The following is an 18,297-nucleotide window of genomic DNA, read 5'->3' as shown; positions in this document are numbered from 1 at the left end:
AAAAAAAAAAAAAAACCTATGGGACGCTGCAAAGGCAGTCCTAAGGGGAAAATACATAGCCATCCAAGCCTCACTCAAAAGAATAGAAAAATCTAAAATGCAGTTTTTATATTCTCACCTCAAGAAGCTGGAGCTGGAACAGAAGAATAGGTCTAACCCACGCACGAGAATGCAGGTGATCACGATTAGAGCAGAGATCAATGAATTAGAAACCAGGAGCACAATAGAGCAGATCAACAGAACTAGAAGCTGGTTCTTTGAAAGAATAAATAAGATCGATAAGCCACTGGCCAGACTTATTCAAAAGAATAGAGAAAGGACCCAAATTAATAAAATTATGAATGAAAGGGGAGAGATCACGACCAACACCAATGAAATAGGAGGGATCATTAGAAACTTTTATCAACAGCTTTATGCCAATAAATTAAACAACCTGGAAGAAATGGATGCCTTCCTGGAAACCTATAAACTACCAAGACTGAAACATTGATTATTTAAACAGACCGATTATGAAGACATTGAAGCAGTGATCAAAAACCTTCCCAAAAACAAGAGTCCAGGGCCTGACGGGTTCCCTGGGGAATTCTACCAAACATTCAAAGAAGAAATAATACCTATTCTCCCGAAGCTGTTTCAAAAAATAGAAACAGAAGGAAAATTACCAAACTCATTCTATGAGGCCAGTGTTACCTTGATCCCCAAACCAGGCAAAGACCCCATCAAAAAGGAGAATTACAGACTGATTTCCCTGATGAATATGGATGCCAAAATTCTCAACGAGATCCTAGCTAATAGGATCCAACTGTACATTAAAAGGATTATCCATCAAGACCAAGTGGGATTCATCCCTGGGACGCAAGGGTGGTTCAACATTCGCAAATCCATCAGCGTGATAGATCATATCAACAAGAAAAGAGTCAAGAACCATATGATCCTCTCAATTGATCCAGAAAAATTATTTGACGAAATACAGCATCCTTTCCTGCTTAAAACCCCCCAGAGTGTAGGGATAGAGGGTACATTCCTCAATTTCATAAAAACCATCTATGAAAAGCCTATAGCGAATATCATTCTCAATGGAGAAAAGCTGAAAGCCTTTCCCTTAACATCAGGAACACGACAAGGATGCCCACTCTTGCCACTATTATTCAACATAGTACTAGAAGTCCTTGCAACAGCAGTCAGACAACAAAAAGGATAAAAGGTATTCAAATAGGCAAAGAAGAAGTCAAACTGTCTCTCTTCACAAATGACATGATACTCTATATGGAAAACCCAAAAGACTCCACCCCCAAATTACTAGAACTTATAGAGCAATTCAGTAATGTGGTGGGATACAAAATCAATGCTCAGAAATCAGTTGCATTTCTATACATGAACAATGAGACTGAAGAAAGAGAAATTAGAGAATCGATTCCATTTACAATAGGACCAAAAAATCATACATTATCTCAGAATTAACTTAACCAGAGAGGTAAAGGATCTATATTCTAGAAACTATAGATCACTCTTGAAAGACATTGAAGGAGACACAAAAAGACGGAAAAATATTCCATGCTCATGGATCGGAAGAATAAACATAGTTAAAATGTCTATGCTACCCAGAGCAATCTACACTTTCAATGCCATCCCGATCAAAATACCAATGACATTTTTCAAAGAACTGGAACAGCCCTTAAATTTGTGTGGAACCAGAAAAGGCCCCGAATCGCCAAGGAATTGTTGAAAAGGAAAAACAAAGCTGGGGGCATCATGTTGCTGGATTTCAAGCTATACTACAAAGCTGTGATCACAAAGACAGCATGGTAGTGGCACAAAAACAGACACATAGACCAATGGAACAGAATAGAGAACCCAGAAATGGACCCTCGGCTCTTTGGGCAACTAATCTTTGACAAAGCGGGAAAAAACATCCAGTGGAAAAAAGACAGTCTCTTCAATAAATGGTGCTGGGAAAATTGGACAGCTACATGCAAAAGAATGAAACTTGACCACTCTCTCACACCATACACAAAGATAAACTCCAAATGGATGAAAGACCTCTATGTGAGACAGGAATCCATCAAAATCATAGAGGAGAAGATAGGCTGCAACCTCCTTGACATCAGCCACAGCAACTTTTTTCATGACACATCTCCAAAGGCAAGAGAAACAAAAGAAAAAATGAACTTGTGGGACTTCATCAAGATAAAAAGCTTCTGCACAGCCAAGGAAATGGTCAAAAAAACTAAGAGGCAGCCCACGGAATGGGAGAAGATATTTGCAAATGACACTACAGATAAAAGACTGGTATCCAAGATCTACAAGGAACTTCTCAAATTCAATACACAAGAAACAAATAAACAAAAAAATGGGCAGAAGATATGAACAGAAACTTTTCTAATGAAGACATACAAATGGCTAACAGACACATGAAAAAATGTTCAAAATCATTAGCCGTCAGGGAAATTCAAATCAAAACCACATTGAAATACCACCTTATGTGTTAGAATGGCTAAAATTGACAAGGCAAGAAACAACAAATGTTGGAGAGGATGTGGAGAAAGGGGATCCCTCTTACACTGTTGTTGGGAATGCAAGTTGGTACAGCCACTTTGGAAAACAGTGTGGAGGTCCCTTAAAAAGTTAAAAATAGAGCTACCCTATGATCCAGCAATTGCACTACTGGGTATTTACCCAAAGATACAGACATAGTGAAGAGAAGGGCCATATGCACCCCAATGTTCATAGCAGCATTGTCCACAATAGCTAAATTGTGGTAGGAGCCGGGATGCCCTTCAACAGATGACTGGATTAAGAAATGTGGTCCATATATACAATGGAATATTACTCAGCCATCAGAACGAACGATTACACATTTGCAGCAACATGGACGGGATTGCAGGAGATTATGCTAAGTGAAATAAGTCAAGCAGAGAAAGACAATTATCATATGGTTTCATTCATTTATGGAACATTAAAGAAATAGCAGGAAGATCGGTAGGAGAAGGAAGGGAAGAATGAAGAGGGGGTAAACAGAAAGGGGAATGAACCATGAGAAAATATGGACTGCGGGGAAACAAACTGAGGGCTTCAGAGGGGACGGGGGGACGGGGGACTGGGATAGGCTGGTTTTGGGTATTAAGGAGGGCACATATTGCATGGTGCACTGGGTGTTATCCGCAAATAATGAATCATAGAACATTACATCAAAAACTAAGGATATACTGTATGGTGACTAACATAACATAATAAAAAATTATTATAAAAAAAATAAAGTCACACGTGGAAAAAAAAACCCAAACAAACAACTGTGCAACCCCCAATCGGCTATATAGGAGAGTGACAGAATTGAAAGAAGCTGCTCCTCTCCTGTACAACTTTGGAGGGCAGGAGAGGGCGTGGGGCCACACAGCTAGTCTCTCCAGGAACTTGGGGGTACGCCCAGTCTTAGCTTCGCTTCCCGCGCTCGCCTCTTTACCCGGGCGTCTGCGTGGTCTGGGCGTGGAGCCACCGGCGAACCTAGCGTGGCTCCGCCTCAGGCGCGCTGGTCGGCTGGCTCTGAACTACCGTTCCCAGAAGGCCGTGCGAAACCGGGAGGGAAGCGGCGGCGGTGGCAGGAAGGGCGCGAGCAGCAGCGGTCGGTGTCCCGTCAGTGGTCGGTCCGGCTGTCCCCGGCTCCCAGACCCAGGACGCGGTCCCCAGCGGCTCGTGCAGCTCCGGACGTTAGCCGGGGCGAGTCTGTGCCTGCGCCCTCCGAACGGGCCGGGGGCGGGATGTAGGGCGCTGGGCGCGGAGGCCGCCGGGGCGGCGGGGTGGGCGCGGAGGGCGCGCCGAGGATGGAGAGAGCGATGGAGCAGCTCAACCGCCTGACGCGCTCGCTGCGCCGCGCGCGCACCGTCGAGCTGCCCGAGGGTGAGCGGGGCGAGGGGTAGTGGTGTTCCGGGCGTACGTGGCGTGGCGGAGGCGGGGGTGGGGGGGGGCGAGGTCGGGTGGATAAACTAACCCAAAGCCGAGAAAACGCCCACGTTTACTTTACTTAGCTGGGAGGGGCCAGGCTGGAACCCCCGGCCACCCCTCGCCCGCTGGTCCCACCCAGGCAGGTGGGAGTTTGCTGGAGGGTCTGGGCTCTGCGGGCCCTGGTGCCGGAAGAAGCAGGAAAGAAGTCTCTCCCGACCGTCGATTTGGGGTTTTGGCAAAGGGGCAGAAATAGTCGGATGTCGGAGACCCGGATTCAGAAAACATTACAGTTGTGGGTCATTTTACAGTCGTTGCTAACTGGGGGTAGAGAGATGCGCCAAAATAGTGTTTTTTTACTTTAAGCTGCAGAGCGGGAATCAAGTAGCCTTTCTTTTCTTTTCAGAAATGGAGAGTACTGTATTTTGATATTTTGACAATAAACACAAATAAAAGGGTGTTAAATATCAAATATGTACTCTTAAAGTACTGTGCTTGTGTATACATACACTTTGAAACTATGCCAGCCTGTCTTCATTCATTTATCAGACCTACGTGTGGGTTGGGAACCTTCCTTCCACAGAGAGGAATAAGGCATGATCCTTGTAGTTCAGGAATTTTAGTTCGTTGTGCCCGGTTTCTTTAGAGCAGGTAAAGCGCTAGCAGTAAAGAAGGTGAGCAATAAAGCCGTTTTGTTTGCAGCCTCATGAATTCTCACTTTTTAGTGGCAGTGGGAGATGGTAGTGCTTCCTCTAGGAGGCTTTCTGTTCCCTGTGCCCCGGTGAGAGAAGGGTTAGGAGGTTAAGGCTGGTGATTTTTTTTTTTTTTAATGCATTGTATTAGTTAGTGTAGCTTTCATTTTTCAAAACTTTCTTTGAATTGCTGCTGGAGAGGTGATTTGTAGGTTATAGGAGACCTTCGGAGAGAGTCATCTAATAAATGTGGGACTGGGAACTTTGGGGATAATTTTCATGAAAAAATTTCTCTACTTGGGATTAAGAATAGGGATGATTTGTGAGACTTTATGAAAAATAATTTTCTACTTGGTACTTTGCTAGTATGAAATAGTTGTCTGAAAATGATTATGATTTTAGTAACTAGACTTCCAAGTTGAACTTCTACTTTCTGTGTTTTCTTTCCAACTTTTACCTTTGAATCCATTTCTTAAGTGCTGTCCTCATTCATTTTCCACAAATTATTCGTATGGGTTAGTGAAGAACACAGCATGCACAGTTTCATTGAATTGGCAATTGTGTTGCTTAGTTTAAATCCCACTATTTTTTACACAAATATGATTTAGAAGACTTTGATAATGTTTCCTGGTCTTAAAATTAAGTAATATATTTTCATTGTAGAAAATTTCAAGAAGAAGGAAAAATTAAAAAATCTGTTATTCTTCCATTCAGTAACAATGTTCATATATTCTTTATTCCTTCTATTATTTTTTCTGTTTTTCTCTACCAAATTAAGATCATACTGTACATAGTCTTTTATTTTGCTCTTAGAAAACATCACTTTTAAAAAATATCTATAAATATGCCTAATGACATTGCACAATTTCATAGGAAACATGTAACAAATAGTGAATTTAATTTTTGTTTTGATACTAGATTTTATGAGGAGCAGCTTTGTAGTTTTTAAGTCTTAGTCTTCCTCTAAGTCTTTCTTCAGGATTAATAAGTGGAAGAAGAATTACAGATCTAATTATGTCAACATTTTTAAAGCTCTGAGTCTCAACCTCTCAACTCTTTAGAAAATTCCACCAACAGTCTTGAGAGTCCCTGGAAACTAGAGTAGTAAGTAAAAATGAAACATTTTCCCATGTTGCTAGGCAAGAGTGGCATCTTGGCTTTCATTTGTTTTTCTTTCATTAAAATGAATTTGCTCATCCTTGGTCCTTTGTCCCTAAGTTCTTTTTTTTTTTTAAAGATTTTATTTATTTATTCGACAGAGATAGAGACAGCCAGCGAGAGAGGGAACACAAGCAGGGGGAGTGGGAGAGGAAGAAGCAGGCTCATAGTGGAAGAGCCTGATGTGGGGCTCGATCCCATAACTCCGGGATCATGCCCTGAGCCGAAGGCAGACGCTTAACCGCTGTGCCACCCAGGCGCCCCTGTCCCTAAGTTCTGATGGATCTTTCTTTTTGAATTCTCTGAGATTGGCTCTTTCAAGTATGTATATGTATGTGTTATAAAAATCTAGTTATATAAATCCGGATTGTTGTGCTTGCATCTTAAAGATTGCACGAAAGTTCTGAGACCTCTCTAAATTTAGAAAATCTTCAGCTACTTATTTTGCTGTATTGGAATTCAGTGATTAATAAGCATCTAATTGGAACACATTATTAAGGTTAGAAAGTTTTAAATCAGCTTTTACTCCAAAATTAACTTTGTTGCATAGGACTTTAAAAAATTGGTTTATATTGTTTGATTATGTGGGAAAATAGTCTTAAATTACTGAATTTACAGTGAATGTAGCTTGTATTGTAAGATAATGGAACTTGAGCCCATATTAACCTATATTTGAATGTTGCTTAGGGTGATAATCAGTTTTTTAAAAATTGCCCCCATTTGCTGGTTTAAAGAGAAATAGTATATAATATAATGAATCTGAGCCCCCTATTCTTTAAGGTTTCCTTTTAGTTGTGGAGTCCTGGAACTTTATCAACTAATCAAAATGGCCAACATATCTAAAAAAGTGAGAGATTAAGCTTTTTTTTATCACTCTGAAAACTTTAATTATATACCTAGTTCTTAAGGTATCTTCCTGAGTGTGGAGAATGAAGCACATGAGAACAAATTTTATTCTGTTCTTTCATAGTATACTATTTCCTGGATAGTCTCCTCCTAGCATCATAGTTGTGGTTATATTTATTTTCTCATACCATTTAGTGTATGTGAGCTATATTTTTATAAGGTTATATGTAAATTAAAAAGTGAGATCTATATCTAAATTTTGTCTAAATAAACACCCTATTAAATAAAACCCATACAAACCTTATGAAGCTCATGCTCACTTTAAATTATGTACTAACTTGATTTATAAGTTAAAATTAAAAATAAGGGTACTTCCTGTTTATGACTTTGTTTATTATGGAGAGACTTAATGAAATTGTCATGGTTTGGAAGTTCAGATGTTTGTTGGGGCATGTATCACATGAGAGATAAAAAATGTTGCTATGCCCAGCGAGGCTGAGTGGAGTATTTTTCAACTGCTGGTGGTGATTCACTGGTAGTTAATGAGAACAATTTAGTGCAGTCAGCATTTTAAAAAATGAAATAGAAGAGAATAAAACAAATTAGAGTGTATTGCACATAAAAGACTAAGTATTGTATTGTAGACCTTTTGGTTACTGTATGTAGTATACCGGGTGTACTATAAGATTTTTTCTGTGTGGGCTCTGGAATCAGCCAGGTTTGAATTCAAGCTTAATGACTTAATGCTACCATCACACAGTTTGTTATTTAATTTAGTGCTTAGTTTTTTTCATTTGTAAAATGGTGATAATAATAGTACCTACTTCATAAAGTGATAGGATAAAAGAAATGATGCATGTCAAATGTTTAGAACAGTGCCTTTAAGATAATCATTTAAAACATTTGGGCTTCTAGGACTAGGATTTTTTGGTATTATTATTTTTTTGTAGTTAAAGAGTTGTTGCTTCTGTATGCTGAACTTGTGGACAGTCCTGACTAGGACTAAATTGCTTTTCAGGGATATACTTACACATAGTGAAATAATGAACAAAGATGTGAAGAAATGGTGATAACTTTTTTCCTTCTCTCTGGTGTATATTTCTTCAGTATATATTTCTAAATATGTAAACTGCTTTTTTCAAACATAATCACAATACGATTGGTAGAGCCAACACAAATGACAATAATTTTTTTTTTAAGATTTTATTTATTTATTAGACAGAGATAGAGACAGCCAGCGAGAGAGGGAACACAAGCAGGGGGAGTGGGAGAGGAAGAAGCAGGCTTATAGCGGAGGAGCCTGACGTGGGGCTCGATCCCACAACGCCGGGATCACGCCCTGAGCTGAAGGCAGACGCTTAACCGCTGTGCCACCCAGGCGCCCCGACAATAATTTTTATTATCATCAAGTCCTTATTAAGTTTTCTTGCAGAAACATTCTCTTACAGTTGGTGTGTTTGGATAAGTACCCAGAGTCCACATACTATACTTGGTTGATCATTTCTTAAGCCTCTTTTAATGATAACAATTCCCCTTTTTTCTTCTTTTGTTAAAACTTTTTATTTTAAGTAATACAAGACTTACAGAAAAGTTGCATAAAAGTACCCATGCATCCTTCTCCCAACTTCCCATAATGTTCACATCTTGTTACAACCATAGTACAGTTATCAAAACTAAGGAATTAACATTGTCATACTACTGTTAAGTGCATTACAGACTTTATTAGAATTTCATGAGTTTTCTCACTAATGTCTGTTTTCTGATTTAGTGTCCAGTCAAAGATATAACAATCCATTTAGTCGTCCATGTTTCCTTAGCCTCCCCAAACTAATAGTTCTACAAACTTTTCTTGTATTTAATGGCCTTGAGACTTTTTAAGAGGACTGATTGGGCATTTTGTGGAATTCCCCTTAATTTAGGTTTGTCTGATCTTTTTTCATGATGTGCTGTTCTTAGTGGATCGTATCAGAGGCTACATGATATTACATGATAACACTATGTATTATATCTGGTGGTATTGCTGTTTATCAGTTGGTCAGGGTGGTATTTGCTGGGTTCTCCACTGTAAATTTACTGTTTTCCTTTGTAATTAGTATTTTGGGGAGATACTTTGATACGATGCAAAAACCCTTTTTCCTCCTGAAACTTTAACTCTTTAATTTTAGCATTGGCATTAATGTTTTAAGAGTTGTCAGAGTTACTTCTCTGTAAATAACGTACAAAAAACCATAAACCTCTAAAATGCATTGATTTGAGAAATGACCATTAGTAATATATAAAAATAAATCCAAACAAAGCTGAAATTTACATAATATAGTCTAATATCATAGATATTGTTGACTTTTAACCTCTCCCTTTGGGTCCTATTTCTGTGAACTTATTCTATAAAAGATATAACTGAAAATGTGAATAGTGTAAAGTAACGGGAAAGTAAGATTTTAATGCTGTTTTGTAAAAGCTTCTAAAATAATTTCCTTTGTTATAATATTGGCAAGAAGCAAGTACTAAGTATATTTAATGTTTTAGAATTATTTTAACATATATATATATAAAATACCTTTATATGCTTAAAGTTCCTCCAAACTACATGTAAGTTTGATAAAACATGAAGTCAGTAAACACTTTTTTGGAAGTAAAAGAAATTTCTGTTGATAAAGCTACAGAAAATATTAGGTCTCATTTTCTCCGTCAAATCCAGAACCTAAGCATTTTGGTGATGATGTAAAGGGGCCTAGCATTAGAATAAGAAATTCTGCATTGTTGCAAATTTTGAAATGCTTCTGGTATTCTGCACTATCTTTAGCCTTCTTTCACCTCTTCTCACTTTTTATATGTAATTAAGAAAACTCTGAGGTAGTTTTAAATATCACCCTTTGGGGAAAAAATAGGATGGAAATTAATTCTTTTTATGTTTTTTGTTTAGTTTTTGTTTTGTTTTGTTTTTTACTCAGATAACGAAACTGCTGTTTATACATTAATGCCAATGGTTATGGCTGATCAACACAGGTGAGTGCCTATTTCAAATTTATGCTTTTTGTATAAATATACAAAAGAAGGGCGCCTGGGTGGCTCAGTTGGTTAACTGTCCGACTCTTGATCTCAGCTCAGGTCTTGATCTTAGGGTCATGAGTTCAAGCCCCATGTTAGACTCCACACTGCATGTGGAGCCTACTTTAAAAAAGAAAGAAAGAAACAAACCCCCCCCAAAACTAAAAAAAACACCTCAAAAATATGAGAAGTATAAGTTTACCTATGTTATGTACACATACAAGCACACACACACAGTTTGATCATAGATGTTGTCCCGGGACACGTTACTTAACCTCTGTTACAGTTTATTGTCTGTGAAATAAAAACCAGGATTATCCAAGGTCCATCTCAATTGTAAAATTCTATGGTAAGAGATGTTCTCAACAAATTATCAGATATTAAGTCAGTTATTCGGTTGGTCACTGACAGAAAAAACATGGTGATGGTTGCAGTCAGAGATCACTACTGATCTTTATTGCAAAAGGATAGGGCTGATGGACAGCTTACTTCCTAATGTTCTACTTTGTTGTTCTTTTGATTGATGTAGTGTGGACACTCTTTTTACAGGGCTCATATGAAGTATAGTTATCTGGCTGGGTGATAAGATGTTTATACTTGTAGCAGGCACTGCTATGGTTAGCCATTGGGTAGTTGGTATAATAAGGTGACAAGGAAACTGTTTTGAAACAAGTTTAAAATATAAATAATTTTTTGCTTTAAACTTCCTGTGTGATACAACTAAAACATGTTTAAATCTGATTTTTATTTGGCCAAAATTAATATAGATAGGCTATACGTTTTGCAAGGGGAGCAGCCAGCCCAACTCTGTTTCTCAAGAATCTAGGAGGAATTGAAGCCAACTTAGGTGTCTTCAGAGCAGATGATACAGATCAGTAGATGAGGAAAACTTCAACACCAGTTTATAGGTCAGTGCAGTTTTTTTTGTTTTTGTTTTTAAGATTTTATTTGAGAGCAAGAGAGACAGAGCACAAGCTGGGGGAGAGGCAGAGGGAGAGGGAGAGGGAGAAGCAGACTCCTCACTGAGCAGGGAGCCTGATGCGGGGCTCCATTCCAGGATCCTGGGATCATGACCTGAGCCGAAGGCAGACGCTTAACTGACTGAGCTACCCAGGTGCCCCAGTGCAGTTGTTTTTTGAATGAAACTGTGCTGGCTACCATGCTATGCTTAGAGAATAGTGCTTTGTTTTTTTGTTGATGTAGGACAGAACTTTTTGGATAATTGGTTAGAGTAACTGAAGGGCTATTAACTTGAGTTAATATGTTTAAAAAGCATTTTTTTTTAACATATTGACTTTTATTTTCTTTTGGCTTAGGTCTGTTTCTGAGCTACTATCAAATTCAAAGTTTGACGTCAATTATGCATTTGGACGTGTGAAAAGAAGCTTGCTTCACATTGCAGCAAAGTAAGAAGATATTTTGGATTATAGTCTGGTCTAGCACAGTGATCAGTAAGCCTTGGATCAGTGTTGTCCCACAATATTTATGGGAAGAGATGAGAACGGACTGCTGAATGGTTCTTTATTCTGTTTAGAGCATAGTGTGCTCTGTTTGCATTCTTTTCTAGATATGTTAACCTTGAGACCAGACTCAAGTCTCACATCTACTATCTTAGCTTGCTGTAGAGCAGATCAGTAGGTTGTCTTTCCTGCATGTACTTGAGAGGGTACATTCACTGACATTTTTCTCTCATCCTACCAGTATGACATTTTATATGTTAACTGCACATGAAGCCATTGACTTTATATTTTTTACTTAGGTGTGAGAATGATTTTTATCCATAATCTTCCAGCATGTAGTCAATCAGTTATTGATATCTAACTTCCTTTCAGGACTTAGGTAGATATGTTAAAATTAATTTTTCATAATAAATTTGGCTTCTGGAAGGCCAAAAAATTGAGAATACTGTGTTTCTTTTATGTATTAATACTTTATTTTGCTTTATTTGAGCATCTCAAATACTTTATAGCTTTCATAATAGAATGTACCTTTTTGAAAGTAGAGGATATTTACTATTTGTGACAAGTTAAATCAAATTGTAGGTGAATAACGGACCTCAAAAATAATGTGTGTAATAGAGCTTTTTGTTTTTTTAATTAAGGTATGTCACTGTGGCTGTTTATTGAATGTATCTGAACTGTTTTTAATATTGTTTTAGTTGTGGATCGGTGGAATGCTTGGTCCTGCTATTAAAGAAAGGAGCAAATCCTAACTATCAAGATATTTCAGGCTGTACACCTCTTCATTTGGCAGCTAGAAATGGGTAAATATTTTGTCTCCTTGAGTAGCTTAAGTTGTATTATCAGTTATGAGTATTCAAGGCACTCTTGATTTGGTGATTTTTTTTTTTTTTACTAATATTTGCCTTGGGAAGAGGATTGTGGGTAATTATATTCAATATTTAAATAACTATCATATTTAACAATTTATTAAATTGTTTACTAATACTTTTTTCTTGAAAATATTCTTGAAGTTCATTTTTACTTGTATTATAATGATATTTTATTTTCTAAAAAGCGTCATTGTCACCTCTTTTTTTGGTGTCCTTTTTCCTGACCATTCTTTTCCACATCTACTTCCATACCTTATTTTCTAAATTGCTTATTCAGTTAATTTTATTGATGGGATTAAAGACAGAATAAATATACCCAGCTTATTTATAACTTTTTGAGAATGGGCTATACCATAGTAAGCTTTCGAAATTAGGGTAGCTTACTCCTTTCAGTGCCAAAGGTTATTTTTCCTTTTAATTATGACAAAATTTTTCTAAATAAATAATGTCTTTAGTACTCTTCCTTCTGAAATTTTTTATTAAATAATTTTTCCCCTTATCAAGGTAGTATTTCCAAAATGTAAATATATTTTTGCCTTTTCCTGATAACTCTGGTCTTCATTATGAGCAGCTTTATGTTATTGTGTGCTGTTTTATTTTATTTTATTTTTTTAAAAAATTATTTGAGAGAGAAAGAGAAAGAGAGATGCTTGAGGGAGAGAGTGGAGGCAGGGGCAAAGGGAGAGTCTATCAAGCAGACTCCCTGCTGAGCATGGGGCCTACGACTTGGGGCTCCGTCTCAGGACCCTGAGATCATGACCTGAGTTGAAACCAAGAATCAGACACTTAGCTGACTGAGCCTCCCAGGCACCCCCATTGTGTGCTATTTTAAACTTTACTATACTTTTTATGGCTTTCTTTCTCCCTTTTTTGTTGAGAATTTCAGATGTCACATCTCTGTGTCTGCCTCTACTTACCACTATTTTTTACATCTTAAAATTCTTTTGGGCTGAGGGGTGCCTGGGGACCCAGGCTCAGTTGGTTAAGTGTCCGACTCTTGATTTCAGCTCAGATCATCATCTCAGGGTCCTGGGATCGAGCCCCACATTGGGCTCCACACTCAGCAGGGAGTTTGCTTGTGATTCTCTCCCCCATCTACCCCTCCCCCCTCTCTTGTGTGGGAGTGTGTATGTGTGTGCGCTGTCTCTCTAAAATAAGTAAATCTTTAAACAAAATTCTGTTGGATTCAGAAACCATACCAAACGCCTAGAATTATGTTTAAAATGAGATAAGTAGCATTTGACTCAGTGTTTGAAGAACTTATATTTATAAACATGTTTCAAATGATATAAAACATATATATAAAAGTATATTGCTGGGGCACCTGGGTGGCTCAGTTGGTTAAGCTTCAAGCTCTTGATTTCAGCTCAGGTCATGGTCTCAGGGTTGTGAGATCCAGCCTGGTATTGGGCTCTGTGCTGGACATGGAACCTGCTTAAGATTTGCTCTCTCCCTCTCCCTTTGCCCCTACCCCCCTCTGTCCCTCCCCCTGTTTCTCTCACACACACATACACACAAAGGTATATTCCTATGTGTTTCTTTTTTTGTTTACTCTCTCTTTTTTTTTTTAAAGATTTTATTTATTTATTTGAGATAGAGCATCAGTGGCGCGAGAGAGAGGGGCAGAGGGAGAGGGAGGAGCAGACTCCCTGCTGCGTCCAATTCCAGGACCCTGAGATCATGACATAAGTCGAAGGCAGATCCTTAACTGACTGAGCCACCCAGATGCCCCTCTTTTTTTGATTACTCTTGAAAATATTTTTGTTTCCTGTTTTGACCTGGAATTCTAGGTAGTTGATGTAGTTGCCTAACTGAGTTATGGGACTAAAATTGTATACTGCATCATTCTGAGACCAAATTTTTGCATACAAGGATTGAAGTGGAACCAAAAATATAAGAACCATAGTGATATCTAGGTTGGACAGGGGAAAGGCATACTCCTTTGATCCTGTTTTGTCTGATCCATTTCTTGATTTACCATGTGAACCAGTTGTCCACTGTTCTGATAGGTAACAAGGTATCAATGTGCTGATTAAACAACTGGTTTTATAATAATTAGCCACACTGGTTTTGTTTGTAGGGTGTCACACCCAAGGTGATAGATCTTGTTGAATTAATTCCTTGCTGAATTGATCTCAGATCTAGATACATTATCCCAAGCATTGGTAGGATAGTGACAAAGCTCTTTCAAAAAATTACATGTAGAAAAATATCTCAGCAACCACAAGTGGAAAGAGATTAATGCAATGTGGGGATAAAATATCTATTGCCATTGTAGTCAGAGACTTAAGTCATTTAGGAGATTATTACTTTTTTTCTTCTTCTAACTTTGTTGAGGTATAAGCAACAGAATTACAAGATTTTTAAAGCATACATCGTTATGATTTGATAGACCTATACATTGTGAAAGGATTCCTTGCATTTAGTTAATAAACACATCCATCACTATCACCTTACATATTTATCTTTTTTTGGGTGGGTGTGTGAGAACATTAAAGTTGGAGACTGTTACATTTAAAGGTGAAGAAATATGACAGAAATCACTTGATTCACACGGCAAGTCAGTGAGGAGGGAAGGAATAAGAAGAGTTTGTAACCCTAACGTAATATCTAATTTGGATGCCTTTCTGTTTCTCTAAAGATTAATTTTGATATTTAGTACTTGACTATTTTAGTTTTTGTTACTGGGTGCCTTGTACAACTTAGAGTTGCTCCATAAATGTTTGCTGAGTAGCTTGAGTACATGTTACTTCCCGTAGCTTCTGATGTTTTCAGAAATAGCTTTTTATTACAATTTCTTTATGAGTTCAAATTTGTCTAGATTGAAGCAGAAGTTGGAGGGGACTTCTGCCCCTTTTGCTTGTCCATCAGTTTTTGGGAGTTTGTTTTTTGTTTTGATCCCTCAGTTATCATTAGATGAGTAGTATAATTCTTCTGGCCTGTTTTATTATTCCTCTCTTTAACCGTTAGTGCTGGGTGCGTTGGTGCTTAATTGCCCTCCTTTCCAGTAGAAGACCCATTAAGCTACCACCGAGCACTAGGATGGTTTGCCCCTGTGTCATTTGGGTTACCATAAGCTTCCCATAATTGTTGCAATATCTGGGCAGGAAAATAGTTGCTTCCTGTACAGGAGGATCCAGTGTTGCTCATGATTATATGAGATTGTTAAAAAAAAAAAAAAGACTTCAAAATTGTTGTGTATTCTTAGGTTGCATTTTGGTAAATTTGAAACATGATTTTTTTCTGTATTTTTTGGGCTAGGTTGTGACCTCATAAAGGGCAAAGCCCATGTATTAATTAATATTTTAGCTCTAATTCTTGGCAAAATAAGTGCTCATTTAGTGAATTGTTTTGACATACTGAGATTCTATAAAGTATCAATAATGATTGTTAAATGAGAAAAAAAACATGCATTTCTCTCATCGTGCTCTCTGTCTTTTGTGATTCATTTTTGGGATAGGGAGCATTATGGATTGCTCCTTTTCTTTATCGGCTCCTCCTAAACACCTCCTTGGGACTATTTCCCGGCTCATTTCCACCTAAGTGTTTATTTTGGCCATATGCCAGTAGTCTAAGACAGGCTCTTGAAGATGTTTTCGAAATCCAGTTGTCACACAAACACATGTTTTAAACAATGTATTAATTTTAATAGGGCTGTCTGGTCTGTTGTCTCAGGATTATTGAAGATTTATTAACTACGGTGTTCAGAACAGTGTATTAGATAAGCTTTGTAAATGTTGAACTTACAAGTTTACTCAGAACTTTTTCTTTCTTTTCTTTGATTATAATGCTGTTTTTAAATGACATTTAATTTCATTTCAGATACAAAAACCAAAGCTAGAAAAGTAATTTGTTCCACTTTAAAAAGATTTATTCAGTTAATAAAAATTTTAGCTATTAACTTAAAAGATTGAATAATTAATAGTAAAGTTTTATTGAGTTTCATTGAGAGCAGCTAGCTGTGCTTAATATTGAGTTTATTAAAGAAATACACAATTCATGGCTTGAAATTTATGATCTAATTGAGTAAATAGTAACATATACACGTACATACTCTATTTAGTATCTGTTCTGTATATATCATATATAGTACCATATATGTAGTATATCCATATGTTAATACCATATATGTAACATATGGTACATAATATGCTATTACATATACACTGTTACATATTTTTTATATGTCCAATTTTTCATTTTATTTCAAATGTTTTAATGTTTGTTTAAAAACCTATAGATTGATACTTGCCATCAGCTAATGTTGAGTGTAGTCAGTATTTCAGTAAAATAATTGTCATTTGCTTATTTTTCTCGTACCAGTTATCTGTGTCTCTTTTTTCTTTTCAGGCAGAAGAAATGCATGAGTAAATTATTAGAATACAGTGCTGATGTCAACATTTGTAATAATGAAGGCCTTACAGCAGTAAGTGCTAAGAATTTTATGTGACAGTTTTAAAATACTTTTTAGAAAATAATATTGAAGGTGATAATAATGCATAGTATAGTGCAAGTGTTTCTGCAGGTTACTTCTTTGTGTAATTAAGAAGATGCAGAAAGATTTGAAACATAGTTCTCTGCTGTGTTTATTAAGAGAAGTTATGGGTTCACTATGTTTCTCCTTTCTCCTTTTTGTTTGTGACCTTTCATTTAATTTGAAGGCTTATTCCTCTAGCTTTTGTTACTGACTTTCAGGGGATATTTTAGGAGCATCTCTGCTGTGTTATGAGTTCATTATAGGAGAGCTATTTTTCATTATGACTTTTAAATTTAAATTATTTTAATATGTACATTTCAGAAAAATTGCATAGCTAGGTGGAAAGGAAAAGTAATGAATGGACTGATCACTAACTGTATCGTCTGTCCTCAGAGATAATCACTGTTAATATTTTGTTCTATATCCTTCAAACTTGTTACAGCTTACCTGAACTAGTACTTTTACCCATTTTGCTGTGTCACTTTCTTTTCAAAAATAAGTTAATGTATTTTTGACCCATATAGATGTTTATTTGGAGGTAGTGTGGGATATTTCTGAAAAGATTGTTGAAATCCAAAAATTTTTTAAAATTTGATTTTTATTTTGATTCCAATATAGTTAATATACAGTGTTATATTAGTTTAAGATGTACAATTTATTGATTCAATAGTTCTGTACCTGAAATTTAAAAATTTTAATCATTGTCGTCATTTAATGGAGCATTCTTCATTTTAGAAGTAGAGATAAAATAGAATTATGAGATTATTGAGAAATTATTTTGAAGTTGTGACAGAAGATGTTAAATTTTATATATTAAATTTTACCTTCCTATATGTGATGTTATGCATGTATGAATTAAGTGGATGGTGAGAATCCTTTCACAATGTCTATTAAGTCAATATGTTATATACTTTGAATATCCTACAATTTTATTTGTCAATTTTACCTCAATAAAACTGAAAAAAATTTTTATTAAGTTTTTAATTTTAAGTCCAGTATAGTTAACATACAGTGTTTTATTAGTTTCAAATGTACACTATAGTGATTCAACAATTCTATACATTATTCAGTGTTCATCATGGTACGTGTACTCTTAATCCCCTACACCTATGTCACCTATCCCCCCACCCACCTACCCTCTGGTAACCATTAGTTTGTTCTCTGTAGTTAAAAGTCTGTTCCTTGGTTTGAAAAAAAATTTTTTTTTTTTACCTTTTTGGTAGTATTTGTAGATTCTGAATCTTTTAATTTGTGGATAGAGAATATTATTTATATACCATGCCAGTTTTCAAGACTTTCAGATTAAAAAATTTTTTGAAAATGGGGGTGCTGGGCATAAAAAAACAGCTTCCCTAAGATTTGCTTTGTTCCGTGAATGCCTCAATCATTATTATATGGAATCCACAATTCCTGTGATAATCTGGATTTTGTTACATATTAACAACATAATGCCATCTACTCTATAAAGAAAAACTGTAGAGTGAGTATTTACAAGATGCTTAGTGATATGGTAGCTACTACTGAGGATTATAAAACTATGGAACTGACATAGACCTATCCTTAGGACACTAGTATAGGCAAGATAAGATGATCAATATTAACATACTCTGTTTAATCACTTAAATTTTTATCTGTTAATTTCTCCCTATCACTCCTGAACTTTTAAGAAGAGTAGAAAAGTTTTTAAAATCAAATTTTTACCTAAAATATATATTAATGCATATATTTAAAGAGTCAAATGACTCTACAAAGCTTGTTATAGAAAAATAGTCTCTGCACTCTTTCTGCCTGGGACCAACCTTCGTGTT

At 36.5% G+C, this 18,297-nt stretch overlaps 1 protein-coding gene across 1 annotated transcript in view; it reads left to right on the top strand.

The window, feature by feature from the left end:
• The first annotated feature begins 3,570 nt into the window (after positions 1–3,570).
• The window catches only part of HACE1 (HECT domain and ankyrin repeat containing E3 ubiquitin protein ligase 1), a 100,829-nt gene continuing 86,102 nt past the window's right edge, over positions 3,571–18,297 (top strand). The window contains exons 1-5 of the mRNA XM_040627573.1: positions 3,571–3,894; positions 9,584–9,638; positions 10,997–11,086; positions 11,839–11,943; positions 16,363–16,438. Of these exons, the coding sequence (XP_040483507.1) occupies positions 3,819–3,894; positions 9,584–9,638; positions 10,997–11,086; positions 11,839–11,943; positions 16,363–16,438 (402 nt within the window). The 5' untranslated portion in view covers positions 3,571–3,818. The remainder of the gene's footprint in view (positions 3,895–9,583; positions 9,639–10,996; positions 11,087–11,838; positions 11,944–16,362; positions 16,439–18,297) is intronic.

This window comes from Ursus maritimus, unplaced genomic scaffold (assembly GCF_017311325.1).
Source record: "Ursus maritimus isolate PB19 unplaced genomic scaffold, ASM1731132v1 scaffold_13, whole genome shotgun sequence".
NCBI classification, from domain to species: Eukaryota; Metazoa; Chordata; class Mammalia; order Carnivora; family Ursidae; genus Ursus; species Ursus maritimus.
The sequence above is the reverse complement of the archived record's forward strand: the minus strand, read 5'-3'. Positions and strand labels throughout refer to the sequence as shown.